General features: G+C 54.7%; 1 protein-coding gene across 5 annotated transcripts in view; it reads right to left on the bottom strand.

The window, feature by feature from the left end:
* The window catches only part of BICRA (BRD4 interacting chromatin remodeling complex associated protein), a 98,022-nt gene that overhangs the window by 18,712 nt on the left and 63,905 nt on the right, over positions 1–15,405 (bottom strand). For 2 of the 5 annotated variants that reach the window (XM_032169322.2, XM_032169323.1), the window contains exons 2-7: positions 13,183–13,284; positions 10,783–10,828; positions 10,636–10,678; positions 8,485–8,550; positions 3,147–5,102; positions 2,260–2,436 (exon numbers count right to left, since the gene is read on the bottom strand). In XM_032169322.2, the coding sequence (XP_032025213.1) occupies positions 2,260–2,436; positions 3,147–5,102; positions 8,485–8,550; positions 10,636–10,678; positions 10,783–10,823 (2,283 nt within the window). In that variant the 5' untranslated portion in view covers positions 10,824–10,828; positions 13,183–13,284. Of the gene's footprint in view, positions 1–2,259; positions 2,437–3,146; positions 5,103–8,484; positions 8,551–10,635; positions 10,679–10,782; positions 11,808–13,182; positions 13,285–15,405 lie in introns of those variants that run through there. The other 3 variants (XM_032169326.2, XM_032169325.2, XM_032169324.2) reach the window with 2 other exon arrangements.

Here is a 15,405-nt window from a genome sequence, read left to right on the forward strand (position 1 = left end):
TCTGTTTCCTCACCTGCAAAATGAGGTGTTACCACCTACCTGGTGGAGGTTGTGAGGTTTAAATGAGAGAGTGCTAGGCCGGGCGTGGTGTCTCACACCTGTCATCCCAGCACTTTGGGAGGCTGAGGTGGGTGGATCACCTGAAGCCAGGAGTTTGAGACCAGCCTGGCCAACATGGCGAAACCCCATCTCTCTACTAAAAATACAAAAATTAGCCAGGCATGGTGGCGGGCGCCTGTAATCCCAGCAATTTGGGAGGCCGAGTCAGGTGGTTCATCTGAGGTCAGGAGTTTGAGACCAGCTTGGTCAACATGGTGATACCCTATCTCTACTAAATATATGAAAATTAACCAAACGTGGTGGCGGGCACCTGTAATCCCAGCTACTCAAGAGGCTGAGGCAGGGGAATTACTTGAACCCGGGAGGTGGAGGTTGCAGCGAGCTGAGATCTTGCCACTGCACTCCAGCCTAGGCGACAGAGTGAGACTCTGCCCCCTAAAATAATAATAATAATAATAATAAAAGCAAACATTTATCAAGTGTTTACTTTGGGCTAAGCATATAGTAACTCGTTTACTCCACCTAAGTGCTCCCTCAGCCCGCCTAAGCATCTGCTGATGGAATGAAAAACTGGTTGCTAGAGGTTAAATGGTAAGTGGGAAAGTCTGCAAGTGAAACCATGGCTGTTCAAGGTCAAAGCCTGTGCTGACTTCTGCCATCCTGCCCGTGTCACTGTCACACTCTCCTCTTCCTACCTATCCACTCGTCCTTTTTGAATGAGTACCACATTCACTGCTCTAGAATAAGAGGGTAGCCCTCCCTAACCTGTTATGTACTTATGACTCATAAGCATAATGGTTATTACTTTTAAGACAAAAGGCTAATTTTCCTAATATGTAAAGAGTTTCTACAAATCTACAGCAAGATGACAGTAACCCAGATTTTACAATGGCAAAGGGTATGAGCAGTTTCATAGAACAGAAAGTACAAATGGCTCTTACTCTTATGAAAATCTGCCTGACCTCATTCTAAATAAAAGAAATGCAAATGAAAACGAAACAAGATACTATTTTTCAGCTATCTAGATTGGCCAAGTTCAACATACTGGTGAGGTTGCAGGGGGAAAAAGGCACAACCACATATCGCTAATAAAGGTTAAACTAATTTACACTCCACAGGGGGCAATTTGGCAACATCTGTCAGAGATAAAAATGCATATGCCTTTAGAGCCAGCAAATTCCTTTTGAAGAACTTATCCTACAAAACGATATACATACAAAGGCATTCTTTGCAACCTTGTTCATAATAGCTAAAGATCAGAAGTGACCTAAAAATCCAACAACAATTTAGACTGGCTAAACAAATATCCGTACATGCACACAGTGGAATACTACGCAGTCATACAACATACAAGAGAATGAAGAATGGGGCCAGGCACAGTGGCCTACACATGTAATCCCAGCACTTTGGGAGGCCCAGGTGGGCGGATCACTTGAGGTCTGGGGTTCAAGACCAGCCTGGGCAACATGGTGAAACCCTGTCTCTATTAAAAATACAAAAATTAGCCCAGCATGGTGGCGGGCACCTATAACCCCAGCTACGCGGGAGGCTGAGGCAGGAGAATCACTTAAACATGGGAGGCGGAGGTTGCAGTGAGCCGAGATCGCGACACTTCACTCCAGCCTGGGCGACAGAGTGAGACTCCATTTCAAAAAAAAAAAAAAAAAGAGGGAATGAAGAATGGTCTCCAAGATCAATTTTTAAATAATAAAAGATGCAATACTGCAGGCAGAGGATGCTACCCTTTTTGTAAAAATTGAAGGAAAAGAATCCATATTTGATTCTGTTTCCCTATCCAGATAACAAACGCAAGAAACCACCTTGGGAGGACAACAGGAGGCCACGGTTCAGGACAGGGGGCTTTCCGCTATGCATCTTTTTGTACCTTCTGAAATGTGAATTATCTGAATGTATTACTTATTCAGATTTGAAAATTATAGTTTTAGGAAAGAACAGATTTCCTTCCATGTGTGTCTTGCATTCCTGCAGCGCGTGGGCTCCCCCAGGGCCGGCCCTGGTCTCAGGCATCCATGATGACTGGGAGACACTTGGGAAACACTTGAGGGGTGAAGGAGAGCTCTGTGTTCCAGGTCAGCAGGACAGAGACGCAGGCAGGGCGGAGAGCGAGGAGCGGGAGAGCGGGCAGGAGGGGCGAGGCTGGGTCTGTGCTGCGGACAGAGGCGGCTGGGGTCCCTCTACCTGGGGGGCCGGAGCCGGGGAAGCCTGGCCATCGGGGGCCTGAGGGCCAAGGCCAGCTCCTTTGGCGACGGGGGTGGCCGGGGCTGGGTCTTGGGCGGGAGGCGGGGCGCTGACTATGACCGAGGCAGGCACGGAGAGGTGGGGGCCCTCTGGGGAGAGGGGCTGCTGGCTCCTCTCCTGCAACGGGCAGCCCGCACAGGGTCAGAAGGCTGCCCCCACGGGCCCTTGACCTCCCCACCCGAGACCCCGACTCTAATGATGCTCCCAGGGCTCCAGAGAACGGGGTAGTGGGCAGCCCAGCAGGCGGGGTGCCAGGCACTGAGGCCACGGAGGCCGAAACCCAGGCAGCCCGCTCCATTCTGAGCTTCCATTGGCCCCTCTGCCAGCTCTACCTTGCCCTGCCTCTCTCCTGCCCCACCTGCCTGTCCATCTGTCCCTGTCTCGTCCACTTTCTCTCTGAGATCCCTCTCCTTGTCTGTCAGCAGGCCAGCCAGTGCCTGCCCTTCTCTGTCCGTCCGCTAGTCCCTCTCCCTGCCGGTCCCTCTCCTCTCCCTGTCTGTCAGCAGCCCAGCCAGTGCCTACCCTTCTCTGTCTGTTCGCTGGTCCCTCTCCTTGTCTGTCTGTCCGCCAGTCCCTCTCACTGCCTAACAGTTATCCTGCCCCTCGTCTGTCAGTCAGCCAGCCTGCCAATCCATCTTCCTGCCAGTTCAGCCAGGGCCCTCACCCTTCGCGCCTCCTCTTAGGGGCCACCTGTGCCATGACTGAGACCTTCCCCCCCAGCTGCCACAGTGGCATCCACTTTTGGATCTTGGCACCTCGCCCCAGGGCCCCTCTTCCTCCCAAACCCGCCTCCTCCGGTACCTGCTCCCCTGCCCCGCCCTGCTTACCTGGGGCAGGAACATCTGCAGGGAGTCCTGAGTGAGGATGGCCGTGGGGGTGGCAGAGGGCGGCTGCCCCAGGACGATCTTCTCCGGGCTAGACGCCAGGCCAGGGCTGGGCTGGGGGGTGGTGGCCTGAGGCGGGGCGGCGGCCTGTGGGGTGGGGGCCTGCGGGGGCTGCTGTGCCTGCGGCTGCTGGAGGCCCAGGGGCAGGGGTGTGCTGACCGCGGGGGGCGCCTGGGGGGCAGGCTGCACCGTGAGGACTGGCGCGGCCTCCCCGGTGGCGGCGGCAGGGGTGGCCGGCTGCACCAGGCCGTCGGGGGTGTTGAGCATGGCCACGGCGCTCGGGGGCAGGGTGACCCCCTGGAGGACGGTGGTGGCGGCCGGCCCGGCGGGCGCTGGCTGGCTCTGCGTGGGCAGGCTGCCCGCCGCCAGCGACACGGGCATCTGGAAGAGCGCAGGCTGGCCCACCTGGATGGGAGCAGCGGAGAGGATGTGTGCGCTGTGGGCCCCAGAGTGGGGGGCCAACACGGGGCCCAGGCTCAGTGGGCCCGCCAGGTTCTGGTTGGTGAGGATGGGGTTCGCGATGAGCTGTCCACCTGTGTGGGGGGCAGCGGCCGCCAGGATCTGCCCGCCCACGTTGGCCGGCAGGGCTGAGAGCTGCTGCGGGAGCTGGACCGCGGGGGCGCCAGGCAGTAGGAACTGGTTCTGGCCTGGCAGCATGTGCTGGGCGGGGATGACGATGCTGCTGCCTTGGTTCAGGAGGTGGACGCTCATGGGTTTGCTCAGGGCCCCGGGGGGCTGCGGCGGGGCCGCCCCGGTGGTGGTGGCCGGTGGCTGCTTGAAGACGTTCGCCTGCAGCGCAGGCGCGGGGAAGCCTGACAGCACCACGTTCTGGCCCGCCTTCCCCGCCGCCATGAACGTCAGGTTCTGTGGGGCCTTGGGCTGCTGCGGCAGCGCCCCCGGCTCGCCCTGGATGGTGAGCGTGGCGCCCGCGGGCGCGAACGGCTTGGGCGTCAGCTGGTAGAGCTTGGGGGGCAGCACCCCCGCGGGCTTCGGCTGGATGGGCGTGGGTGTGCGATGCAGGATCACGTTGGGCGCCGGGACCAGTGGCGACGAGCCGAGGCCTGGGGCCACCGCCAGCGGCTGTCCCGAGGGCGCCCCAGTGGGAGCCGAGGCGGCCCCCGCGCCTCCAAACACAGAGTTCCCATTAAGCGTGGTGGCCACAGCAGCCGGGAGGTTCTTCTGGATGACCAGGCCAGCCCCCTGTGGCGAGACACCGGCCGACGCCAGGGTCACGGGCTCCGAGGGGCCGGCCGCCGAGGCCAGGTAGCCGCTGACGGGCACCTGCTTGGCCAGGAGCTGGGAAGTGGGCGTGTTGAGCGCCATGACGGGCTGGCCCACCACCTGGATGGGCGCCAGGCCCAGCGTAGCCGCTGTGGCGCCCCCAGGGCTGCCATTGGGCAGGCCTTGGAGGCCCGGGATGGGCTGCAGTGTCACGTTGCCCAGGCCCACAGGCTGCAGGAAGGGCTGGACACTCAGGGCCTTGTTGACCACGTCCTGGGGCGGCACCAGGGCCTGGTGGGTCAGCACGGTGGGCGGGCCCTGCAGCCCCAGCAGGTCGGTGCTGCCTGGGAAGAGGGCTTGGGGCCCTGCAGCCACAGCAGCCGCCCCTCCAGCACCCGTAGGGCCTGCCCCTCCATCCGCAGGCTGTAGGGTGGGCAGCTGGAAGGGACCCAGGTCCAGCTCAGCCTCAGCCTCCAGCGTCTGCTCGGTGATGTTGGCCTCTTGGAGGCTCTGCTGGAGGATGTCACAGGGCTGGTCAGCACCCCCACCGCCCCCGCCGCCGCCCCCTGTCGCAGGAGAGCCCAGGATGTCATCTTCCAGGAAGTCTAGGTCCACACTGGGGGCCGGCTGATTGGGCTCTGGGTTCAGGTGGTTGCCGGAAGCTTCTTGCACATGGAGCTGCAGGCCAGCAAAGGTGGGAAGGAAAGAGCTGAGGTTAGCAAGGGGCTAGGCTCAGGCCACAGCTGCGGCAAAGAATGGTGAGGTGACAGGGCAGCCACATTCAAGAAAGAACATTCCCGCCTGGCATGGTGGCTCACGCTTGTAATCTCAGCACTTTGGGAGGCTGAGGTAGGAGGATGGCTTGAACCGAAGAGTTCAAGACCAGCCTGGGCAACACAGTGAGACCCTGTCTCCATAAAAAATTTTTAGAAAAGAAAAATTAGCCAGGGGTGGTAGCATGTGCCTGTGGTCTTAGCTACTTGGGAGGCTGAGGTGAGAGGATCACTCGAGCCCAGGAGTTTGAGGCTGCATAGTGGAGCTATGAGCACATCACTATACTCCAGCCTGGGTGACAGGGCAAGACTTTGTCTGAGAAGAAAAAAAAAAAAGGAAGAAAAAAGAAAAGAAAAGAAAAAAGAACATTCCACCTGTAAGTGGCTAGACCTGGGATCAAATCCCAGCTCTGCCAAGGCTTAGCTGTGTAACCTAGGGCGTGCTTGATCTGACCTCAGTTTCTCCATCTGTACCCATCAGTAAAATGTAATAAAAAAAACTACTGTTCAAGGCCACAGTGACTCACGCCTGTAATCTTAGCACTTTGGGAGCCTGAAGTGAGAGGATCTCTTAAGCCTAGGAGTTGCAGGCTACAGTGAGCTATAATTGTGTCACTGTACTCCAGCCTAAGTGACAAGAGTAAGACCCAGCGGGGCACCCTCAGGACAGCCGCTGGTGGTGGCCCCGGGCCTCAGCTTGTCACCACTGGTCCCAGCGCCCAACGTGATCCTGCATCGCACACCCATGCCCACCCAGCCCAAGCCCGCGGGGGTGCTGTCCCCCAATCTCTACCAGCTGACGCCCAAAAATCAAAAATAAAGTCTAGACACAGTGGCTCACACCTGTAATCCCAGCACTTTGGGAGGCAGAGGCAAGTGGATCACTTGAGCCTAGGAGTTTGAGACCAGACTGACCAACATGGTGAAACACCATCTCTACTAAAAATACGAAAATTAGCCAGGCGTGGTGGCACATGCCTGCAGTCCCAGCTACTCAGGAGGCTGAGGCAGGAGAATGGCTTGAACCTGGGAGACGGAGGCTATAATGAGCTGAGATCCTACCACTGCACTCCAGCCTGGGTGACAGAGTGAGACTCCATCTCAAAACAAAACAAAACAAAAATAAATAAAAACAAGCAACTATTGTTTAAATAGTGATACAGGCCCACAACACTTACCTGTAATTACAAAACCCAAAAAGCCCTAAGAACTGAGACTGTTTTCATAGCTCTGTTGGCAGCAAAACCTGACCAGAACCGACATGGCACTTTAGGTGGGATCCATTTATCCACATGATGTGACTTTCTAAGTTTGGCCGCCGAAAGGCAAGCGTGTGACATTACACACACCACATATATGGCACCGCTTTTCCAGAATTTGAGAAATTCGAAATTCTGAAACACACCTGGCCCTAAAGGTTTCTGACAAGCGGTCATAGTTCTGGTGGAGTAAAGCTCACATCAGCAGTGGCTCCCATTTGTGAGCTTCTGTGCCAACCGCACTGTGAGTTCAATGCTTTTTGTTTTTTTGGGTTTTTTTGAGACGGAGTTTCACTCTTGTTGCCCAGGCTAGAGTGCAATGGCGCGATCTTGTCTCACCACAATCTCCGCCCACGGGTTCAAGCAATTCTCCTGCCTTAGCCTCCCAAGTAGCTGGGATTACAGGCATGTGCCACCATGCCCGGCTAACTTTGTATTTTTGGTAGAGACAGGGTTTCTCCATGTTGGTCAGGCTGGTCTCGAACTCCCGACCTCAGGTGATCCGCCCACCTCAGCCTCCCAACGAGCTGGGATTACAGGCATGAGCCACCGTGCCTGGCCTCAATGCTTTTTAAGTGCTTTTCATGCTATCCTGGACTGCAACCCAGGACACGCATGGAAAAATATCTGCAGGCATATGTGTGGAAAGCCCCACAAACAATACTTATGATACAGCTTTCCATCTCCACCGATACTGACCAAATAACCCATCAAAACCTGCAGCTTCCAAGATTCTCAATAAATCCACATGGAGGGTTCACAGTAGCACCTGGCCCCTGGCAGGTGCTCGAGAAGCATCTATCATCATCACTGTCATTATTATTGTGATTCTCCATGCTGTTGTTGGTCACAGTTCCATGAGGCGGGTGCTGCTCCCTTCCTCATTTCACAGATGAGGGGACTGCCTGGGTCAACCACTGGTGAGTGGCAGGGAGTGGCAGGCAGACAGGGCTCTGGCTCAGCCTCCAACCAACTGAGGACCAGGCAGGCCACTGTGACCCCCTGAGCTCTTAACTGCCAGATGGTCACAACCTACCTGCCTCCTGGGATGCCTGTGAAAATTCACTGATGTCACGTGTGGAGAGTGTTTAGAACCTGACCAGGGATCTTAGGGTATACAAAAATGATGGTCATGGTAAGAAGTGTGATCACAAAATAGTAACAGGATCACCACTGTTACTGGGCCTGTAAATAGACCAACGTTATATAATTACTGCATTTCCTCATCATTTATATTATGAAAGACAAGCTATTTGGAATATGATATTATAGCTGTGAGAACTAAATGAAGATGACAAGGAAGGGCCGGTCGTATAAGTGTTTGGTGAATGTGTGTTCTGATGATGAAGAGGGAAGGCAGGGAGGGTGAGGAGGGGGAAGGAGGAAGGGGAGGCGGGGACGGGGGAGGCCAAAGGAAGGTTGGGGGAGGAAAAGGTGAAGGGGGGAAAGCAGCAACAGGAAGGAGGTGGCCACCATGGTGTGGACAACTGGCACTTAGTCATGGGACCGGCATAGTCAGGCACACAGTAGGTGCTCAATAAACGTCCTCTGCATTGGCCACTCTGGGCTTTGCTCAGCACCCATATTCACTGCCCAGGTGAAGACTGAAGTCTGCAGGTGAGGAGGCCCCTCCCCTGGGTCACACCCTGCCACGGCTGAGTTGGGCAGGACCCCAGGCCTCCCCCAACCCTCTGCTCTCCAGGAGTTCCCCTGTGAACCCCACAACCCACATCCGCTTCAGTTCCCCAGAACCACTCTGCATGAGCCGCCCCAGGGACCCAAGGCCTCGGGAACCCTTACCTCTTCCCCGAGGGGTCTGCAAGGCACAGTCAGCCTTGCCCATGTTGGCCCCCCCGCCAGGGTTCCCCAGCTCTGCTCCCTCCTTCACTGCCAGGGTGGTCCACCCCCACCCTCCTCCTGTCAACAGCTCTCAGGAGATGAGCCCAAGCCTCCCCTCTTGGCTTCAGGGCCCTCCTCCCACTGGCGGCCCCAACAGCTCAGGCAATGATCGGGAGCCACGGCACTTACCCCAGGACCTTCATAGAAGGCACTTTGGGCCTCCCCGGGATTATCCAGGAGGTCATCACTGTCAAGCTGCAACAAGACCCACCCCACCCAAGGTCGAAGGTCAGCAGGGCAGGCCCATGCTCTGGAGCAGAAACCAATTTAGGGTCACTCAGGACAAAAAGACAAGGGTTGGGATGGGAGAGGGCTGGGGGTATGGGAAACTCTCGCCTCTGAAAAGAGGCCCCAAAGGCAGGGGCTTGGATGCCTGCCTAAAACCCAAGGCATCTCCAGCGCTGAGTCCCCGAGCCTGGCCTGAGAAGCGATCCTGCCGTGACTGCCTTGAATTCTGGAATCCTGCCTTCACGCCTCTGCCCAAGCTGCGCCCTGCCACTGCCCCCATTCTCTCCAGTAGCACAACCTTCGGGAGTGGTCACTCGTGGTCCAACAGCCCCTGTCCCTTCTCACTAAATACTCCTTTCCCAACACAGCCTGAGTGCCTGGCACACCTACCATCCAGGCACCTGACAAGCCATGCGGTGCCGTCTCTGGAAGGGCAGGGCATTCTCGGATGCCTAGCACCATCCTTAGCGCCCAGAACAGGCCCTGGCATCCAGGTACATGCTCAGTGAATGTATGTCCATGGCTGGGGCTTCCCTAATTTCTTGTTCCATGTGGACATCTCTCCAGAACCCCAACTTGTACATCCACCAGCACCACCTGGACTTCTGGAATCTTCCCCAAATTCCCAACCTCAGAAAATGGCACCAGAATCCACTCAGTTGCTCAAGCCAAAATCCAGGAGCCATGGTGGACACTCTCTCCCCCTCAACATCGAGTCCACCAGCAAGTCTAGTTGATGCCACCTCCCAGATAGATCCCAAATCCAGTGCCACACGCCTCCCCCACTGCCTGCACCATGGCCCAGGCTGCCATCATCCCATTGCTCATGCCTCTGCTCTACAAATTATTTGAAACCTCTCCTTTCAAGAGGTGGAGCTCAATTCCCTTCCCTCTGAGTGCCAGCCAGACGGACTGATTAGCTTCTAGTGAATACAGTGTGATGGGAGGAAGGGCATGGGACTTTGGAGACTGGGTCATTAAGGGCACTGTGGGTTCCTCCTGTGTTCCCTCTCGGATCACTCGTTCTGGGGGAAGCCAGCTGCCATGCTGTGAAGACACTCAAGCAGCACTATGGAGAGGCCCCTGTGGTGAGGAACTGAGTCCTCCTGCCAACAGCCACAGGAATGAGTCCTGGTGGAAGCACATCTGCCAGCCCCAATCAAGCCTTTGGATGACTGCAGCCCCAGCCCACAGCTTGACTGCAACCTCATGAGAGTCCCTGAGCCTGAACCACCCAGCTAAGCTGCTCCCAGATTCCTGACCCTCAGACACTGCAAGAGCTCTAACAATTGTTGAAGGCACTGCATGCTGGGATAATCTGTTACACAGCCATAGATACTAATACAGCTGCTCAGAGCTCAATAGACTTCTACTTTTCCCCATTTTGTTCCGTTCTCTGGGAAGCAAATCAAATATGGCATTCTCCTATTTAAGAGCCCATCAGAGCTGCCTGTCACATTCAGAATAAAAATAATAACTCCTCTATCGGGCTTCCAGGCCTACGTAACCTGGTGACTTTTACCTACTACAGTCTCACCTCCTACTAGTTTCCCCTTCAGTTTGGCCCCATCAGCCTCCTTCCTGTTCCTCAACCATGCCAAGCTCTCTCCCACCTTTGAACTTGCTCTTCCCCCTGCCAGGAGCACCAGGCCTAGCCACCTCCCAGTGATCCTTCAGGTCTCACCTTCAATGTTACCTCCCTCGTGTGACCCTTTCTGACCACACTATCTAAAGGACCCCTGGGACCCATTTATTTTCTTTTAAACCTCTTTCATTGTGCAAATGACATTATTATTTTTTATCATACTCTACATGGTACTTTTCACCATTACCTTTATTAGTGACTGGTTTCTTTGTTTACCAAGGAGGTGTCCATGGCAGGAGGACAGGGATTTACCATGAGTTTTGCTTATGGCCGTAACTCCAGTGCCTGGCATTAGAAGCCACAAGGCAGATGGCTACCTCATCAGGGGGACACGTCTCTCCCTGTCCCTCACTCCCAATTATACAGCCCCCCACGCAGGGAATGCCTCTCCCTGCGCCTATGCTTACCTTCTCGGATCCATGCAAGAAGTCATTGAGGGCCTGTGGGTCACTGGAAGAGAAGAGGAAGAGACGCTGAGGAGGTAAGGAGCTGGGGAGGGGAGGGAGGGGAGGGGGTTGAGACAGAGGGCAGGGGGTGGGGAGCCTGTTACTCACCAAATCACGTCTAGTAAGCATCTCCCATCCTCATCATCCATCGCCACTGGATGGGGTGGGGTCAGGAAGAGGGCGAGGGAGACAAGGTTAGATTTTGGCAGCTTGCCTGGCCCCCTCCCTTCAGGGGAGCCCCCTGGAGGGGGTCAGAGTTTCTGTTCCCTTGAGGCATGGGGATAGCTGGGGACAAGGAATACCTCCCAGGTGCCCTCCCAGCCAGAAACCCCTGACCAGGGACAGGGTCCTTTTCCCCCACTCCAACTCTCCCAGCACCTGATGATGATGATATCAACCGAGACTAAGTGAGTCCTGACTATGCCTCACACACACTAAGCTAATCCTCAGGATATCCCAGGAGGGGCCCCACAGCCCGTACCTTGCAGATGACAACTGCAGGCACCAGGAGGGTCATCCTCCGTCTCCCAGCAAGCAGGGAGCAGAGCCAGGCCTGGAACCTAGGAGGCCTGGCTCCTGAGCCCTGCTCTTCACCACCCTGCTGTCCTGCCTCCCCAGACATGGGGCGTGTGGTGGGGGTCTGTCCTACATATAAATGGGTGAAGGAGTGAGGAAGCCAGTGTAGACAAGAAGGGCTTTGTGGCTCAAGGCTCTGGGTGACCCTTGAAGATGTCTGCAGTGTGTTCCCGAGGAAGGGGAGGGTGGTGGGGAAACTGAGGCAGAAGCAAGGGAGAGGGGCTCATGAGGAGGGGCGCTCTGAGTCAGAGAAGCCACCAGGGCAAGGCTGAGCCCTATGGTCTGAATGATGAGGATGATGATGGCTAACATTTGTCGAGTGCTCGCTAGTTGCCAGGCACTGTCTGAGCACTTCAGCAATGTTAGCTTTTTCCACCCCCATAGGGAAGGGATCGTTAGTCCCATCTGACACCAGGGGAAGCAGGTGTTCTCTGTATTTATTTACCCATCCACCCTCCCATCCATCTAGTCTTCCCTCCCTTCAAACACCCCTCCAAATATTCCTCCAACCCTCCAAAACATCCCTCCCTTCCCTGACTCCATCCATCCATCCATCCACTTCTTTATCTTTCCAAACATCCCTCCAAACATCCAACCAGCCCTCAGAAACATTTAACTAGCCAACCCTCCCTCCAAAGCTTCCTCCTTCCTCCCTCCAGCCATCAGTCTCTTCCTCCCTCCATCCTTCCATCCGTCTACCTACCCATCCCTCCATCCTTCCATCCATCTACCTACCCATCCTCCATCCTTCCATCCACCTACCTACCCATCCCTCCATCCTTCCATCCATCTACCTACCCATCCCTCCATCCTTCCATCCATCTACCTACCCATCCCTCTATCCTTCCAAGCTTCCATCCAAACACCCCTCCTTCCCTTCTGCCAAATACGCACACAGACCCATCCTTCCAGCCATTCATCCCTTCATTACTTCCTGCACCCTCTGCCCCCCTCTCCTCCCAATGATACACACAATACACAATGGAAAAGAAGACCTGATCCCTGAATGGTGGGAATTTACAACTCAGAACCGTGGAGTTCCCTTAGCCTCTTTTTTCATTGGGGTAGGGGGTCCCAAACCTCGCTGACGACGTGACAACTGCCACGGGTCACCATTCCCACCCAAAAACCCCACATATAAAATCTTACATGCACCCTCGGCTGGTTCACAGCCCCTCACCCTGACAGCATACTCTGAACACCCGTAACAGGGGCCTCCTCAGTGCCACCCTCAAGTCCTCCATCCCCAGTGCTCAGTGACATAATGAAGAGCCCTGGCCAGGGACCTCCCACAGTGGGATGGGGTGTATTTGCTGAATCATGTTGTGAAAAATCTGATGACACATGCATGTTTCATGCCAAAACATGCATGTGGGTAAGAAATGTGACACATACTTTTCCAGAGTTCAAGGATCCCCCTCCCTGCAGCACAGACAGCAACACATGCATCTCCAGAGCCCCACACGCCAATTACTCTCCCTCTCAGGGGCTGGCTGTGGGGACTGTCCCCAGGGAGGCGCCTCCCGGGCTCTTGCTGCCTTAGGAAGTGGTGAGGACGTACTCTCACCACCTGCTCCATATCCCAGCCCCACCAGGCTTCCTCCCTGGTGTCACCAGGTCCATGACCTATGAGCCCCTTCCCTCCCCTACCTGCTCACAGAAGGCATGCAAAGGCATGGTCTGCAAAGAATCTGGAGACAAGGGGAAAGGGGCAGAGAGAAAGATTTTGCTTGCAGCTAATGCAGAGGCAGGGTGATGGCCCAGATGACCCAGGGGGCCCAGGTGGAAGAAGAAAGAGCCAGAGATATTGCTTAGCCAGGCTCTTCCAGGAAGGAATGCTCCTTCCTCATCCAGGGGCCAAGGTGGCGCTGGGGAGGTGGAATGAGGGACTGTTGCCCCTCCAGGAATGAACAGGGATGCTTCGCTGGTTACCTGTGCTACAAAGGAATCATGAAGGGAAGGAGGGGCGTGTCCACTCCAGGTCTACGCGGGGCCCCCAGCTGGGGACTTGGAAAGGGTCCTCTTGGGGGCCAGCTGTGGAGAAAATGAGAGACAGTGAGTGAGAAAGTCAGCGAAAAGGAAAATGACATGGTCAGAGATGGACAGAGCTATGGGACGTAGGTGGGAGAGGGATGGACAAAGGAGGGGGATGGAAGAGAGACGGGAGGCTGAAAAGGCAACATTCAAGGGAAGTTTAAAAAATTTAGAATCACACAAAATGGCTGGCGGGGTGGCTCACGCCTGTCAATCCAGCACTTTGGGAGGCTGAGGCAGGAGGATCACTGGAGCCCAGGAGTTCAAGACCAGCGTGGCTAGACAACACAGGGAGATCTTGTCTCTACAAAAAGGAAGTTTTTTGGCTGGGCATGGTCGCTTGCCTGTCGTTCCAGTTACTTGAGAGGCTGAGGCAGGAGGATCGCTTGAGCCCAGGAGGTCAAGGATGCTGTGAGCTAGGATAGTGGCATCACACTCCAGCCTGGGCGACAGTGAGACCCTGTCTCAAAAATAAAAAAATTTGGCCGGGCACGGTGGCTCACCCCTGTAATCCCAGCACTTTGGGAGGCCGAGACAGGTGGATCACGAGGTCAGGAGTTCGAGACCATCCTGGCTAATACGGTGAAACCCCGTCTCTACTAAAAATACAAAAAATTAGCTGGGCGCGGTGGCAGGCGCCTGTAGTCCCAGCTACTCGGGAGGCTGAGGCAGGAGAATAGCATGAACCCGGGAGGCAGAGCTTGCAGTGAGCCGAGATTGTGCTACTGCACTCCAGCCTGGGCGACAGAGTGAGACTTCATCTCAAAAATAAAAAACAAAAATAAAAATAATTTAAATAGAACAAAACCACACTATACATACTATTATCCCATATATATACTACATATATGTAGCACATACACTATAGCGTGTAACATTATACTATGTCATTTACTGGCACTTCAGTCTAACAAAATACAGCCATTTCTTGCTATTTGCAGCAGTGAGGTTCTAGAAAGTCACTATGAACAATGAGCCACTGCTCCTGGGGAAAATACAAGGCTAGGTTCTTGCCAGGTTCTGGCCACAGTATTTTCGCCCATCAATCGATACATCACCCTGACTTATATGCGTTTCTGTTTGAAGAAACCTTATTTAATCTATATTGTTGATTCATTCACATTGAACTCATGGCCAACAGGACTATAACTCCCACCTGAAGGAAGCTTCTCTAACACAGGTATTTTCTCCAGAAGGCACATCACAGCCTCACTGCCCTTAGGAACACTAGATTTCTGCACCCTGCTTGTAGCCATTTTATTATATTTATTTATTTATTTATTTATGAGTCTTGCTCTGTCACCCAGGCTGGAGTGCAGTCATGCGATCTCGGCTCACTGCAACCTCCGTCTCCCAGGTTCAAGCGATTCTCCTGCCTCAGCCTCCCCAGTAGCTGGGATACAGGCGCCTGCCACTGTACCCAGCTAAGTAGAGACAAGGTATCACCATATTGGCCAGGCTGGTCTCAAATTCCTGACTTCAAGTGATCCACCCGCCTCAGCCTCCCAAAGTGTTGGGATTATAGGAGTGAGCCACTGCGCCTGGCCTAGGAGCCATTTTAAACAGAGAAATCACCAATAAGAAGCACAAAGACAGCCGGGCGCAGTGGCTCATGCCTGTATCCTGGCACTTTGGGATGCTGAGGCAGGCAAATCACTTGAGGCCAGGAGTCCGAAACCAGCCTGGCCAACATGGCAAAACCCTTTAGTCCCTACTAAAAATAGAAAAAATTAGCCAGGCCTGGTGGCGGGTACCTGTAGTCGTGCCTACTCAGGAGACTGATGCAGGAAAATCACTTGAACACAGGAGGCGGAGCTTGCAGTGAGCCGAGATCATGCCACTTGCGCTCCAGCCTTGGTGACAGAGCTAGACTCCATCTCAGAAAAAAAAAAAAAAAAAGACTCACAAAGATGCGAAAGATGTGAAAAATGTGGCACTAAATAAATTGCAAAAAAGACACTGCTTTGCAATCTGAGCTGAAACAAAACATCAGAGTGCTGCTGGGCCCCACCTCAGCTGGGAACCTGCATGTCAGGCAGCTCAATTTTTTTGGCCACTCTACCCACTTCTGCAAATGATCAGCACCGTTTTGGGGTTACCAATGTTCGCAAGTAGGTGAAT

This window comes from Hylobates moloch, unplaced genomic scaffold (genome assembly GCF_009828535.3).
Source record: "Hylobates moloch isolate HMO894 unplaced genomic scaffold, HMol_V3 SCAFFOLD_12, whole genome shotgun sequence".
NCBI lineage: Eukaryota > Metazoa > Chordata > Mammalia > Primates > Hylobatidae > Hylobates > Hylobates moloch.